Source organism: Penicillium chrysogenum, assembly GCF_028827035.1.
Source record: "Penicillium chrysogenum strain IBT 35668 chromosome Unknown utg000004l_segment0_segment0, whole genome shotgun sequence".
In the NCBI taxonomy this organism is placed as follows: domain Eukaryota; kingdom Fungi; phylum Ascomycota; class Eurotiomycetes; order Eurotiales; family Aspergillaceae; genus Penicillium; species Penicillium chrysogenum.
In genome coordinates this window covers 1778372-1794145 of record NW_026622752.1, presented here as the reverse complement: position 1 = coordinate 1794145, position 15774 = coordinate 1778372, and the positions used below count along the sequence as shown (strand labels likewise).

Here is a 15774-nt window from a genome sequence, read left to right as displayed (position 1 = left end):
GGGTTTATAAAGGATCAAGTACAATAAAACCATGCATATATAGATACCTGGCTCTACCGAAGGAGATAAATTGTTCCGCAGTATCCGACAATATATGTAAAAAGGTGGCCAGCTATATGACGGCATTCTATGGGAATTATTCATTATCTTAGTGGCATTTCAATTGGAACAGCAACATGAGAATGCTAAAGATTCAATTTGGATTCATAGCTTCATAGCTGAAGATTAAGATATTAGCCTCCAGATAAAGATTGCTGTTTGTGTTTTACATCTCCGAAATTTGGAGATAACATTCCTTCCCAGTCAATCGGGACCGCGTCTGCAAGTTTCCGGAAGATAAAGAATTGAAAGACCACAGAAACACACGGCTGACTAGCAAGAATGAATGAAGAACAGCTTAATCAGAAGGAGTAGGCAGCGACGGCCAGCAAGACTGCGAGAACGGCAGTAGAGAGGGGAGCCTTGGCAGCAACCCCAGCGCTTTTGTGGCCGGAGTCCTCCGCTGTAGAGTTGGTCTTGGTCGCGGTACCATTTGACCGCTTGGCGGTGACCTTGTCATTGTAGTGAGTCTCGGCATTCCAGGGGTACGGCTTGGTGTCGTATGTCGCGTTCAAGTGTCCATAGGTTTTCTTGACGGCGTCCAGGACACCGTGACCAGCGGAGCACTTCTCATTGGCATCAGTGATGGGAACCGGCCAGTCGGGAGTGAATGTGGAGGTATTGCCAATAGACTCGTCCCCAATTGACATAGGACCTGGGTAGGTCTGGTTAAGCGTGAGGTGGGTCTTGTCGACTTCGTAGTTGACATAACCAGTCTTGTTGGCGACAATCTCGAAAATGTTGGCACCGCAATCCCAACGACCAAGTGAAGGGAGACCCCAATTGGCGGAGACACTAGCAATGCTAGAGTAGTGGGTGTAGAAGGTGTTGTCCTTGGTCCCCTTGAGGTGTTCAGGAATGGCGCCACCAACGAGAACACTGAAGATACGGTTGTCGTTCGTGTAGGTCTTGTCCTCATCGAAGGTCAGAAGGAGGAGAGTGTTGTTGTAGAAGTACTCGTTCTCAAGCAATTTGGCCACGTAAGGACGCTCCCACTTGGCAGCGAAAGTGATGTTGGTGTCATGCGCATCGTTAGTCATGTTCGGAGTGATGAACGCCCACTGAGGAAGCTTCTTGTCACGCAGGTCATTTTCAAAGTCATCAAAGCTCTTGATGGAACGTGCGCGACTGTCATTGGCCACAACAGAGTCGTAAAGCACCATCGGGTTGTGCTTCCGAACGTAATCAGGGTGGTAAGTTTCCTGGTTAGAGTAGTTGTAGCCCTGGAAACCAGCATAGGGAATGTGCTCCTGGTATTCAGCCCACGAGATGTGCTTGGTGTCAAGCAGATCAGCGATGGAGGAAATGTTCTCAGGCATCTGCTTGAAGTCGTCGTTATCCATTCCAAACGTGTCACCGCCAGCGGCAGCGCAGTAGTTAGGCTCGGAAGGATGGGTGACAGCATAGAAGTTGGTCCTAAAGAACATCAGAATGGCTCATGTTACTAATGTCTAAGTTCGTTGCAAACTCACAAGAGAATTCCCTGAGAAGCAAGCCACTGCATGTTGGTATCCGCAGCAGAATCGTCATAGTCCTATGAGTCCCGTTAGTCATAGTGTCTCAGGTACTCCAGGAATGTTTTGGGGCTTTGTCACGTACAATGTTCTCCAGCCAGATCTGATAAAAACGATCAAAAGCCAAGCCCTTGACATCGGAGACGGTAACCTCCGGCTTGATAGTTGCCGCAGCCGCATGAATGTCCGCAAGAGCGGGCTCAGAGGTAGTAGCTGTCTGAGCGACTGCCAGGGCAGCCACTCCCACCAAGACCGCGAGAACAGCCTTCATTTTGATGGATCTCGCAGAAAATCAATAAAGGATTGATGTAGCTGATGAGATGAGACTGAGGCAAGCCAAGGTTGATGAGGATGGTAAGAAAGAAGAAAGAAGAAAAGATCGTCAAGAGAGAATGCCAGAATATGTATGGAAGGTAAGGGGGGGTCACAACACGTGCATCTTACATCGGAGACTCTCAGGGCTGAAGGAAAATATACCTGACAGGTACACGAGGACTTGTGACTTTACCAGCTTTCCTTAGGTCTCATTGAGGTACTCCATACTCTGTACCTGATGCTAAGTTGAAGTTTAGGCGGAACATCTGTTGTATGATGCGGGCACATGGAGAAACAGAGCCCTCTGATTGGCCGAAAGTTCATCGGTTCAAAATGAGGGGCCGGCAAGGCGAATGCTTAGCCGACTAGCTAATCCATGGCAAGGGCCCCGGACTCCGAGGCCCGTCCCGAGGTTTCTTGTTTCTTCCACATAAAGCTCTCCCCTCGCAGCAACTTTAGACGATAAAAATCCCGTTACCTACGCACATAGAGTACACAGTAATGGACACCCATAGATGTACTCTGGGGTTTATGCACCTGCTTTCTTATAATTTCTGTTAGTGAGACAGATTGAACCGAAGATGCGAATTATAGGACGCTAGCGCGCCCAGGTGCAAGGTTCTTGACCTCGGGAGATAAGCGACTTCCAAGGATGCTTAGCCCGACGCTTAGTGAGTGAGGAACACCCGGGGCTGCCTTGGCAAATCACTGAGCCATATCTAGGGGTGTGCTCAGTTCCCAAATGGATAACAGATGAGTAATAAAGCAAACCTCGGGGAATGGACCTCGAAGTGGTAGAGGAAACCCACAACACAGGTATTTTTATATAAGTATATCCGCAGGCCCCCGGAGGTCCATGCATACTACATACTGGTACAGGTCTAGCTCGAATATTAAGATGCATCTTGAGACAGCCTACTGGAGCAGTTTCTCATCTGAGTGGCTGTGGGGGAGTACAAAGATAAAGCCAGCACTGGCCATTTTGAGAAGAATGGGAATATGAGAATTCCCGTTGAGCAAATAATTCGAATGATAATTCTCCTGCGATCCTTAACTTTCATAAAAGGCAATCGAGTGGACACGTGCGGGGCCTATTTCGAAATTTATCCATTGTCCTAGTCGGGAAGGTAACATCGCTGAGGTTTATTCGCTTGAGGTTCATTCCGAACCATGCGACATGACTCTGATACCCACGTTGGTCGGATGTAGACCGAGTCTCGAACAACATTATGAAAATTCCATTATATTACAGGTCATCAGGTATCATTTATATGTATTCTTACTGGTCAATTCGGCGACGCTTCGTATCCTGGTAACTACCGCGGTCCTCAGTCTAGATATTGACATCAGTCTCTCGGGCCGCCAGGGCCCTCGAACTGACTTGCCCTAGCCAGTCTTGAACGGAATGTTAGCCGTATGAACGATCGACGGTCCACGGAGAAACAATTACGGCGTACCTGTTGCGGTCATCACGAACACCGCCCTCTTCTTCGGGAATCACACGGTGCTCGCTGTCTTGGGCAGTCGTGCCCGGGCCGTACTTCACACTTGTGGGCTCAGAGAATCGCTGGTTGACCATCTCGTCAACACCTGACTCGACAGCTTGAATGGTTATTAGAGAAATGCCGCCGACTGAGACTAGCTTCTTCACATACTTGAGTCACTCTTTTTGCTGCGACCCTGCTTGGCCTGATGGGAGTTCAGGTCCCTCTCAGTATTGAAGCCTACATGCTTCAATTCTTCGGTGGTAGGCATGTTGTTTGAGGAATTTAATATGTTGTAGTATATATATGTAGATAAGTTGATAGGCCGGTGATTTACGACGAATTTGAGCTCAGATATTGCCATCTATTGAATTAGATCCGAATTGCGCTTTATATACATCGCCCCATCCACATCATACCTACTTCACTTCAGTTTAGGAACCGAGGTTGCATCATGCTGCATCATAGGTATGTCACGGAATTAGGTGAACCAAATTGTCGATATCGATCCCAAGTTCGATAACAACATGAAGAAACTGGTTGAAGCTGGACTTCACTGCTCCACGAAATGTCCGTCTGGAGCCCTAGCAGCAAATCTGAATCGGGGCAGAGGTTAGGGTCCAAACCTAGGGTTCGGCGGGACCGGAGTATTAATCTTCCGGAGGCGGGGAGTTTATGCTAGAGGGTACCTAGGTAGCTCCGACGAGACATGTCAGTTCGTTGGTCAATTAACATCTTGGACTCACGCAGAGTTCATTTTCATGAATGTCTGATGATCCAGGGCTCTTCATGAGACTCTGAACTGGTACTTGTATTGGCGGCACTACATACATGCTTTGCAGTTTCTTTTTTTCACGCGTCGATCAACAGCGCTATTCGCCATGACCTTCGCCATCGAAGCACAGGGTGAGACCAACCCACTCAGCCCTCAAAATGTGCTCAATACACTAGTCCTTGCAGCAAGCTCGTCTCAGCAGCAAGTTCAGACGGGCACGAAACAGCTCCAGAACTGGGAGAAACAGGGCATGTACTACTCTTTTCTACAGGTATCAGTTGACAGTCTTGTTTGTTGTTGCTTCACCTAATAACAGCTTTTATGATGCACAGGATGTCTTTCTTGACCACTCCGTACCGAATGAAGTTCGCTATCTCGCCATCATTCAACTGAAGAACGGCATTGATAAATACTGGCGCAAGACAGCACCAAAGTACGTGATTGGGATATTGCCAAGACGAGGGGAGGGCATGCTAACATTGCGGAAGTGCGATCAAACCGGAAGAAAAAGAACACATCAAGACACGCGCCCTTGCGGCAGGAATCGTTGAGCCTGCGCCGCTGCTGGCTCTCCATAACTCGCTGGTGATTGCCAAAATCATGCGATTTGAGTTCCCTCATGACTGGTATGGCAGGATGCAGCTAAATGTTTTCTCGTTCTAATTTCAATTAGGCCCGATGCCATTTCGTACATCATTTCCTCACTGCGATCCTCCGTCCAACCTGGCGCAAATCCGCTCCAACTCCCTCGAACTCTCCTCATATTGCTGCAAATAATCAAGGAATTATCCACGGCACGAATTCAACGAACGCGACACAATCTTCAGTCCGCGTCGCCTGAGATATTCCAGTTACTGGGGGGCATTTATGTTGATAAAATCAACCAATGGGGGGCGATACTGGACCAGGGTGGTGCCAGCGAGGGGGAGTTGCTGGAGACGCTTGAATTAAGCTTGGTGTCTCTCAAGGTCCTAAGGCGCCTGATCATTGCTGGCTTTGAACACCCGAGTCGTAGCCACGAAGTACAGGGCTTCTGGGAGCTGACCCATTCGCACTTTAGCAAATTCCATTCTCTTGTGGATGGGTCTGCGAATCTACCTGAGCCAATTCATCGGGCTATCGAGAAACATTTGCTGCAGATGTCGAAGTTGCATGTTGAAATGGCCAAGACACACCCCGCATCTTTCGCATTGCTGCCAGATAGTATCTCGCTTGTCAAGTCGTATTGGTCATTAGTCGTCAAACTCGGCGAGAAGTATGACAGCCTTGGTGCCGAGGGCGAAGATGAAGGGAAATCCTTGACTGAGAAAATCGGCCTCCGGGCTCTGCTCTTGATTCGTGCATGCGCAAAAATGGCGTTCAACCCTGCCCAGACTTTCAAATATCAGACGCCGGAAGACAAGGAGGAGCGAAAGCAATCTGTTCAGCTCGTCAAGACGCAACTCTTTACCGAAGAATTTGTGGTAAACGTCATGGAACTCCTTGTCACACAGTTCTTCAGGTTCCGCAAAATCGATTTCCAAGACTGGGAAGAAGAACCGGAGGATTGGGAGAAGCGGGAGGAAGAGAACGCTGACGCTTGGGAGTTCTCAATCCGTTCATGCTCTGAGAAGCTTTTCCTTGATCTTGTGATTCACTTCAAGGATTTACTGATTCCACGTTTGCTCACGGTATTCTATACCTTCGCAAGTAAGTTATTGATGGGCTATATAACGTGTGCGACTTTAACATTTATACTCATAGGCACCGACAACCACAATGTGCTGTTGAAAGACTCATTGTATTCTGCCATCGGCTTGGCTGCGGCCAGTCTTGAACATCACCTGGACTTCAATGCATTCTTGGAGCATACCATGATTGCTGAGGTCCAGTCCCAGGAACCAGAGTACAAGCTTCTGAGGAGAAGAGTCGCGCTCGTGCTTGGCCAATGGGTCCCGGTGAAAGCAGGCGAACTGAACATGAACGCAATTTACCAGATTTTCCAGCATTTACTCGGCAAGCATGATCCTTTGAACGACCTGGTCGTCCGGATTACCGCTGGTCGGCAACTACGGAGTGTACTTGACTCATACGAATTTTCGCCCAATGCATTTATGTCCTTTGCGCCTACCATCTTGGAGAGTCTCATGTCTCTCGTTCAAGAAGTCGAATCCTCGGATACCAAGATGGGACTTTTGGAAACGGTTCGCGTGGTGGTGGTCAAGATGGAAGACCAGGTAAGTTGTTGCTTCGTTTTCGTTAGCGGCTGTGTAACTCACAATGTTAGATCACTCCCTTCTCTGATCGAATCGTCTCTTTACTCCCACCGTTATGGGAAAGCTCCGGCGAAGAACACTTGATGAAACAAGCTATCTTGACTTTGCTGTCATCCCTTATCCAATCGCTAGGACAGGAGTCCGTTAGATATCATTCTCTTATTCTTCCGCTGATCCAAAGCTCAGTAGAACCCGGCTCGGTAAGTCCCGTGTTTGAATCATGCTGTACATTCAACCTAGCCTAACTGTTCGCCAAGGAAACCATTGTTTACCTCCTAGATGAGGCCTTGGATCTCTGGCATGCCATAATCCAGGCTACGCCATCTCCTGCCTCACCAGAGATCATATCACTCCTCCCGTCTTTGTTCCCCATTCTCGAAGCAGCAACCGATAGCACTCCGCAGGCCGTTCACATCCTCGAATCTTATGTGTTCCTTGCGCCGCAGGAGATCCTCAGTGACCGTTTCCGTTTCCAAATCCTGGTGATCCTTGAAGTACTACTCAAATCCACAACCAAGCAACGCCTCGGTGTAATACCTCGACTTGTTGATTTGATGCTTCGTGGTGCTGAGACTGTCGACGGGGGTAGCGAAGCAACCTATGGGGTCATTTCCCAATCCCTCCTGGACAGCTCATTCCTTGCATCCCTGCTAGAAGGCCTCTACTCTGCCCATGAGGCGAGTCAGACATCTGGCCCAAACAGAAAGAGCTCGCCTGTGGTCGGCGTCGTCGAGAGCGATCACTACTCTGTGCTGGCGCGCCTTGCACTGGCCAGCCCTACCATGTTAGCCTCATCGGTCGCCGCCGCGACCAACTCATCCGAAGAACAATCCCTGACGTGGATCCTGACCGAATGGTTCTTGCACTACGACAACATTGGCAGCATCAACCAAAAGAAACTCCACGTACTTGCCCTCACCCAACTCTTGGCCCTGCCAGGAGAGCCACTCGATCCGTCTTTACCCCCTCCACCTCCTGCCTACATCCTTTCTCACCTGCAATCATACTTGACCGTATGGACAGATATCATCACCGAGTTAGCAGATGGTGGCACTGACCCCAATGCCGATTATTTGGTCTGCTGGAACGCACCAGCGGGGTCAGCAACCGCGATGCCGGAAAGCAACCAAGAAGTCGAATCGCCTGAGATCATCCGTCGTCGTGACTGGCAGTCTGGCGATGCAATCCATCGCTTCATGATCCGAGACTTTGTGCGCCACCGCCTGCAAGAGGTTATTACTGGCTGCGGTGGAGCGCAGCGGTTCCAGGATGAGTGGCTAGTCAATGTCGACACTGAAGTTGTTGCGGCGTTTGGAGCACTTGGATTGCTCTGAGTAAGGGAGAAGACCTTGCTCATTTCGATACCAGTGGCACACTTTCCATTCGCATTGCCACCGTTACATTGTACATGCCTCTTAGGCCCTCATATTGTTCTATTGCATGACCGCCAGGTCCAGTCCATACCCATTCCACTTTTAGCATTTCAGAATCCCAGCTACATATCCAAATTCATATGATATCTCTTCAAATCGACGAATAGTAGATTTTGCGCTCTAATTCTTGCGCATTGGGAATTATCTGGATGCAAAGGCCAGTGGTGAGTTCCCGTGTTATTTGCCTTTTAGGGATCTACCATAAAACACTTACCTTGTCTCTCAAGGGAAGAGAACTCAAAGAAAGGAAAAAGTAAGTCCCACCAAAGCAAGGCCTTTTCCTGAGCGGGAATAACCCTAGAGATACCATGCAAGTCACTTTGTGATAAAATCAAGGCTACCCCGGTAGGCTCTACACGTACGGGTTACCAAAGTTAGCAGGTAAACTGGCTATCTCCCGAGGCCAGGAAGAGGAGAACTCCAAGCAAAAGAATATCAGTTGTATTGCCAGTTCCACAACCTAACTATGTAGCTAACCCTAAAAATGAAGCACACCACAACACCACGAGGAACCAACTCGCTTATAGGCAAGCCCAGCAGACAATTAAAGAATACATATATGTATGAACCAGGTCTGTATCAAGCCTGGACAAACACTTGGACAAAGAAAAACCAAAACACGTCAGAATCAGTAGCCTGCTCCATGCTACATTTGAAAAACAAGAGCAAAAAGGCACAAAACTAGTAGCGCTTAGCACTGGCCGGGGAATTGTCGGCTAGTAACAGGGTTGGGGAAGACACCGCCAGCGATTTGCTGCTGCATGTCCCACTCAGGAGCACCCTCAGTCTTCCATGTCCAGTAAACCCAGCCGTTACCCTTCTCATAAGCATCAAGTTGAGCTTCGATGAAGCGACGGAGGTTGCTACGCTCCTCCTCAGACATGGCAGCCACGGATCCAGTAGACTTGCCCTCACAGCTGCCGATGTGCTGGCTATTGGAGAAAGTACCATCGTAGCGGGCACCGATACCCTTTCCGTTCAGGTATTTGGCACAGTCAGTCATGGCACCGGTCCACTCACCAACAATAGCCCACTTGTCAGAGGTCACAAGGTGATCTTGAGCAAAGCTGCAGACATTGCTGACGTGGGTCTGGGTATCCATGGCAAGAAGACCGTTGTCGAACACTTCGTAGTGGTGGGTGTCCATCATCACGTACCAGACACCGGCAGATTCGCTCATGAAGCCGTTCCATGACTCAGTAGGCACGAAACCGTCATGCAGGACAAGCGTGGTGTCCTGGCTTGCCTTTCGAATAAGACCCCATGAATCGTAGTAGTACTGCTTCAGACCATCCTGGTTCACTCCACCTGGGATGCTAGGCTCGTTCAAAGCCTCGATCGCAGTCACAACATCTCCATCACCTTCGTAGCGCGCGGCAAGAGCCTCAAGGGCATCCTTGGTATCCTCAACAGTATTACCCTGTTGCCATTGGATAGCGCCGCGCTTTCCACTGTTGTCAAAGCCATTCTGAGATCCAGGGGCTGCTCCGTTGTCAGCGATTATCATATAATATATAGATGGGGAAACGTACCCCCCGTGCAAGTCAAGCATGACTTTGAGGCCGGCGGCGCGAGCCCAGCCAATAGCCTGGTCAAGATATTCCAGCTGACCATCGACGTATGGGTCGCCCTCCAAGTGCTTCAGGGCCCAGTATCCAACAGGGATCCTGACGTGGTTCATTCCTGCACCGGCGATTTGGGTCAAGTCATCGGCGGTAATGAAAGTGCTCCAGTGCTCGGACAGGACAGAGCGACATTGATCTGGACCCAAAGTCGCGCAAAGAGACCACTCGTCGACGGCAGCATCGCCAGCTGCGTCGAAAAGAGATGGAGTGATCCATGGCTCTGTTACCAGCCAACCACCGAGGTTGACACCCCGGACCTTGTCACCACGGTAGTCGAAGTTTAGGCTACTAGACACAGATGTATATTAGTATCTGTACAGACAAAGGTGAAGTATAACTGTGGTGGTGGTAGGGAGGTATCACTCACACTGTGGGTGTAGCCTGCACCAAGGCTGCCAATAAAGACAGCCCGAGCAAGGACTTCTGCGAGAACTTGGACATGGTCGGCATGTTGAAAGCCCTAACTTGGTCAGACTTAAAAAAATCAGGAGGCTGGGGTTGGGAAATTGAGTTATGAGGAATGAGGAATCAAGATCCAGGAATGATTATATTGGAGATGAATGGTTGGAGATCGGCTGTTATAAGTAACTCGATGTCGATGGGTGCTGATCAGGTAGCCGGATGCAGGCAGATGAAAGGTTACCTGGGCGAGAACGGAAGTCCCCACGGGAAATTATCAAAGTTGAAGCAAAAGTAACGTACCTGTGTAGATTATCCTTGGCCGTGGTCTGAATTGAGAGGAAGGTGGAGTGGCCGGAAGCAGTGGTGGATCGGAGGCTTCTGGGGTTTTGGGTGTTTTGGGTGTTTTGGGGTTTTTGATAAAGGCACAAAGGCCTCTGGAGAGGAGTGATCTTGGACGCTTCTTCAGATACCTGTGGATGGGGGTTGAAGGTACGAATATGGATCAACAATAAGGAAATGTGGAGATGAAGACGAAAATCTCAATCTCAGATTCGTCACTGAGTTCTTCGTCGCTTTGTCACTTTATCACTTCGTCACTATGTGTTCTACTGGAAACTGCGACCCAAAAGAGTATCCGGGGAAGTTATACTTCATCTATAGCCGTTAGGGTTCTTTTGCCATTTTCAACCAATATTCAACTTGATTTCCATCTGGACATCTCCAATATACCTAGACCAGGCTTATGGCCTACATACTCAATACTCAGAAAAGAGATTAAATCTAAATTCTGTTCGCAGCAAAATCTCACATTCCTTGAATGATCGGCACGTGGCATCTCCGACCGTAAGGAATGTGAGTTCTAGGCGGCTTCTAGACGTTGAGCTGACGAATATCTACGCTACGTAAGTGTTTGGTGTAAGACTAAACTTAAACACTTTGACGTTCTATCCGACTACGCTTTTTGGAAGTTAAGTATGAGTGTACTGTATAGGTCCACATAAACTTTGCTTATATATATACACAGTGGACATGGTTCGAATTCACATGCTGCAAAGCCCCCTGAAATGAAAAGGAGGAAAAAGGGAATAAATTCCAAAGCTATTCATATACTATACAATGAGCTCTAATCAGCTGGGAGCATGGAGTACTATAGTCAAGGCAAGGTGCGAGGACCTGTCATCCTCGGTACTTCCATTTCCGGCGACAAGTGCATTATATCTGAGACATTGTAAAAACCAATAATATGACGTGAATTGTACTCGGGAGAGGCTCAAGTTACACTACTACCCTCTCACATCCGTCTCATTCAGGGCCCATTGTTCGCTGGCTCGTCGACAAGTCGGGTAGAATATGGGTCTACACATGGTTGCAACTAGATTTTGCAGGTCTTGGGCTTTGAATTTGTAACCTTGAGCTCACATAAGAGAGTATCTCAGGAATGTGAAGAATGCTAAGAGATCGGAAATGTACGTCCACGCATTTCGCGGGTCTCGGCTTTCGAGGTCTGAGAGACCAAGTCATTTTCTATCAACTAATTCGGCTCAACATTTCCATTAGGTCATATAAAACTGAAATTACCTTCGAAACTACGGATGGGTTCTTCCGAATAGTGCGTAAACCAGACCCTGGTTTATAAGAAAGGGCACCGCTAACTAGGCCGAAGTAGACGCCAAAGTCACGTCCTCGTTAGTATAAGGACGCTCTCTGATTTACTTTCTTGGTGCTGCCTGATCGCAGAATAAATGCCTATAATACATGAAAGTCGTATGACAATCCAACTTAAAAGAGTGAACAAGTTGGTATTTCTTTTCTATGATACACATCTCTGCTGGAATCCGGCAAACAGCTCTACACGCTCTCGGATTGAGCCTCGGTAGCCGACGCATCCAAAGGAGCAGAAAGTCCAACCCGGTCAATAGTCCGAGTGTAAGCGACACCGCCATTGACTCTGTCCTCGTGCACGACCAAGTCCTTGCGGTTAGTGTCGACAAGAAGACGGATCAAGTCCGGGCGCATATAGTGACCGCCGAAATCGGCCAAAGATTTGGTAAGATGGATCTCGTCGAGGTCAATCTATTTGACGACCAATTAGTTGACATTCTAGCAAAAAAAAAAAAAACAAAATCATCCTCCACTTACGTCAACGAAAAGCAGTCCCTGGAAGTCTTTGTCGGGGTGAGGAACGAGGTTCTGTCCATCCGGTCCAAAGATACGGCCATTTCCATTGTAGATGTTGGGATCCTCAAGCTCTTTTCCAGGAGGTGTGTTGAGCTTGATTCCCTCCGCAGTAATTGTCTGCCACGGCGCAAGAGTGAACGAACCGGTCTCGATCGCGTACGCAGGGGTAACAAGCTGAGCGGTCTTGTCAGTAATCAGACTTACTCCTCACAAAATGGAAAAGGGGGAAATATACATCTGCGTTTGCCTCGGCCACATTGGTGTATGGGTCCGGGTACTTGAGGGTCTCCTTTCCGGGATACAGAGGCCAAGCAGCGATGTGCACCTGCTCACCTAGCGAGGCGGCGTACGCCTTCAGGAAAGGATTCATGTTCTCCCAGCAATTCAGGTGTCCAATGCGGCCGATCTCGGTGTCCATCACTGACTCGGTAGTGTCGCCAGTGCCGTCTCCGAAGACGAGGCGCTCAACGTGGGTAGCCTTGATTTTGCGACGGTGATTGATGACATCTCCAGCTGGGCTAATCATAATCTGCGTGGTATACAAGCTGGCCAGATCGAGCTCCGAATATCCAAGAGACACCCAAATTTTGTTAGCTTTGGCTGCTTCGCGGATGCGGCGCATTTCATCCGAGTCGGAGGGCAGGCTGTTCTCGCGATACTTCTTCAGCAAGGGCAGGCTCTCCTGGTAGTTCACCTTCCAAGCCCAGTATGGGTAGCCGGGGATCCCTGTTTATAGTTGTTAATACATTACACCCGGTACTTGGGACTGTGATACTAACACAGCTCCGGGAAAGCAATCAGCTTGCAGCCAGCCTTTCCTGCTTCATCGATCCAGTGTATTGTCCGACGAACAGACTCCTGGAGGTCGAACCAGCCAGGCTCAGCATTGACAGCTGCGGCCTTGTACTTCTTGAGAACTGGAACCATATTGAGATGCTTATTATCTTTCCACGAGTGTTTGCTTTGAAGATTGTTGTGTAGAATGGAAGACTCTATGTCAAGCCTGGGGAGAAGCTCAATTTATAATACCTCCAGCTGTCTTGTATGTTGGTTTTGAAACGATGACCTGCATCCCCCCAAACCCCGAAGCACGATATGAGCGACATCATGAGTTTCGGAAACCCTCGGATTCGGGAACTGCTCTGAAGCGATTGAACAACGCATCATGTTTGACAATAAAGCGCGACTCTGAGCTTCGGGAAATATAAGCACGGGGTTTGCTTCAATGTAGTGCCATGCCAGGGGATAGTTCCCGGAAGTTCGATAATTCGCATGTAAGCAAGTATACATGACCTATTCTGAGCCCGGGGTTTGTTAGGGCTCTATTTGATCCAGATCATGCCATGACAGGTGGGCCTTCTCACTGAAGAGCCTCGGTGATCTCCGCCCTAATCTCGGGGTTATACAGAGCTTTCCCGGATTGTTCCAAATCCCGAAATCAATTTAATCCCGATAGCATTGATCAGCCACCATGCTGACGGGAATAGGGGACTGTTGTTCGGGATTTACTGCATTCCATAGATTTGATATCTCTCAACGGGATCCAGGTGGAAAATCGGATATGGCCAATCGCGGCTGGCAGACTCTCCTTCTGGACACAGGCAAATGTCTTAACTAGGTAACAGCTATTTTCTAGCTCGTTATTACACAATATCTTGGCTCTTGGGCCATCTTCTGCTTACTAGTCCAGATATATCATCACAAATGGAACATATACAAGTCCCGAAACATTGGATTTGGCTACCACCCACATCCTGTTACGCCATGCATAATGTATCATCCATACCCCCAAAGAAAGGCGGGATATAGGTAGAGATACCCTAATTTGCTCGATGCGCCGACGCTTTGGCAGTAAATCGAACTATGGCAGTAGGATATATATTCATGCGTGGCTCGATAACATACAAGCTGACCAGACTAAAACCATCGAAATTTATGCTGTAGCACATCGTCTTTGAAGAAACTTGTATAGTTTGGATTTTCAAGGGGAGGCCCTTCGTTTATCCGGTCTTCTGAGTAAGTCTCGCATCTAGGTTGATATATACCAACTACATACATCTAGCTTTGGCGTGGTCCGAAATAGGTTAGGCTATGATTTTACCATGCAGATATGAAGATCTGGATATGCTATTTACTTAGGAATGCTATCAAAAGTTTACGCGTAATTGAGTCTAGACATGAAGATTCTCATCGAACTTTATTTATAGCCGATCACTTGCACGATGAGCTTGGCAATAGGTAAGTTCATCGGTCGATAGCTCTAGTTGGGTTCCTGACATTGTCAACAGACGGCGCACTCCTGTGGCGACTTGGCATTATTAAGGCCAAGCTAACCATTTCCCTATCCTCAAAGTGCAAGTCAACCAGGTGTTTGGATCTTCGGAGTAGTATGTGCCAATGTATTAGTTCAAATTGGGATCATTCCGACTATTTTTAGCAATCGGACCCTCCCGGCTATACAATATTGGCCGCTGTAATGCGGTCTGTTGCACATGTTCTGGATCGGAGCAACACTGCTATCTATCATTTTATTTTTGTAGGGAAATGGCCATATTCCCAATTCCTCAAAAATATTCATTGGCCTGCCTTACTTTCCAGTACTGTGTACCAGTGATTGGCTATTACTATTTGAGACTGGTTCCAGATATTGTACATTTGAGGTCAGTCATGTTTTCAACAAGGTCAGCATCTCAGCGATTTATTAACTTTGCCTATTTCTAAGAAATCACAATTTACAACGGACCAAATTCCGTTATGTCGTTCTCGTTGTCTCATAATTGGGAGATCTTGCTATGGTTGAGCCTCAGTTGCTTGGGTAAATACTTATCCCGGAGAAAAGGTCATAGATCGGTAATGAGCCACATGATAATCCCGGGGGCTTTCCCAAATCAAGAACACACAAATGACTCTTTCCTTAAAAGCTTGATTATGTATTTTCCATCACACGACTATTCTCAGAATATCCGATTGGGCTGTCAACCAACTCACTGTAAGCCCCGCTCCCAAATCGCGGGGAAAAACGGGGGCGGAGGGCCTCCGAAGCCCAAAAACTAGCCACAGTCTTGGGCTTAGACGGGAGCCAGCCAGCGGACAAACCCAGCTCGCCAATCGAGAAGAAGGGATCGTCGTGCCAAGCCACACTCTGAGGGGCAGGGCGGCCTTTCGTATTCTTAAATTTGAGGGTTGATTCAACCTCAAACTACCACATCATGGGAGACAGCGGGGTAGCGCGTTGTTGGTCGGTCATGAGTCCCTAGAGAGTGAGTGAATGATATATCGCACTCAAACCATGGCCGCACCATTTTACCAAATATGTATCCCGCTCAGAGTGGGGACGGCTGGTGTGCCATGCAATCCGGACGCAAGGGATTGGACAGGAAAAACACGATCCTTGCTGGGCGAACTAACAATGCAAGATCAAATCATTCCTTGTAAACATGACTTCATTCTTAGACTTCGCTTAGATATGCAGATGAGCTACATATTTCGGCTAATGGATGAGACAGCAAGCAACATGATGCTGACTTCCCTTGCACGGGGAAATGTATGAAGTAGAGACAGACAGCCGTCTGTGTTGCGATCGGCGTTGGGAGTTTTGAGTCTTTTTTACGTCCTTGGGCAGAGGAATCGGCATAAACCGAGCCTTGGAACATTCTGTCGCGTGATCCGTGTTTTGTTCGCGAGAAATGCTCCA

General features: G+C 48.3%; 5 protein-coding genes across 5 annotated transcripts; 1 reads left to right on the top strand and 4 right to left on the bottom strand.

Moving 5' to 3' along the window:
• Positions 1 to 401: 401 nt before the first annotated feature.
• N7489_006603 (acid phosphatase PHOa) lies at positions 402 to 1884 on the bottom strand (the record flags this gene model as incomplete). Its single annotated transcript, XM_056712353.1, has 3 exons — positions 402 to 1515; positions 1572 to 1633; positions 1699 to 1884. The coding sequence occupies 3 exons, from the start codon at positions 1882 to 1884 to the stop codon at positions 402 to 404; spliced, it is 1362 nt and encodes a 453-aa protein (XP_056566068.1).
• Positions 1885 to 3274: 1390 nt separating this feature from the next.
• Positions 3275 to 3683, bottom strand: N7489_006602 (uncharacterized protein; the record flags this gene model as incomplete). The annotated part of the gene is made up of 3 exons (XM_056712352.1): positions 3275 to 3323; positions 3386 to 3530; positions 3584 to 3683. The coding sequence occupies 3 exons, from the start codon at positions 3681 to 3683 to the stop codon at positions 3275 to 3277; spliced, it is 294 nt and encodes a 97-aa protein (XP_056566067.1).
• Positions 3684 to 4293: 610 nt separating this feature from the next.
• N7489_006601 (putative importin 11) lies at positions 4294 to 7776 on the top strand (the record flags this gene model as incomplete). Its single annotated transcript, XM_056712351.1, has 7 exons — positions 4294 to 4458; positions 4520 to 4620; positions 4676 to 4813; positions 4861 to 5876; positions 5931 to 6403; positions 6454 to 6642; positions 6700 to 7776. 7 exons carry the CDS (start codon positions 4294 to 4296, stop codon positions 7774 to 7776), a joined length of 3159 nt encoding a protein of 1052 aa, XP_056566066.1.
• Positions 7777 to 8566: 790 nt separating this feature from the next.
• Positions 8567 to 9950, bottom strand: exg1 (glucan 1,3-beta-glucosidase; the record flags this gene model as incomplete). Its single annotated transcript, XM_056712350.1, has 2 exons — positions 8567 to 9788; positions 9868 to 9950. The coding sequence occupies 2 exons, from the start codon at positions 9948 to 9950 to the stop codon at positions 8567 to 8569; spliced, it is 1305 nt and encodes a 434-aa protein (XP_056566065.1).
• Positions 9951 to 11750: 1800 nt separating this feature from the next.
• On the bottom strand, positions 11751 to 13007 carry N7489_006599 (carbon-nitrogen hydrolase family protein; the record flags this gene model as incomplete). Its single annotated transcript, XM_056712349.1, has 4 exons — positions 11751 to 11975; positions 12042 to 12254; positions 12316 to 12806; positions 12860 to 13007. 4 exons carry the CDS (start codon positions 13005 to 13007, stop codon positions 11751 to 11753), a joined length of 1077 nt encoding a protein of 358 aa, XP_056566064.1.
• Positions 13008 to 15774: the final 2767 nt, after the last annotated feature.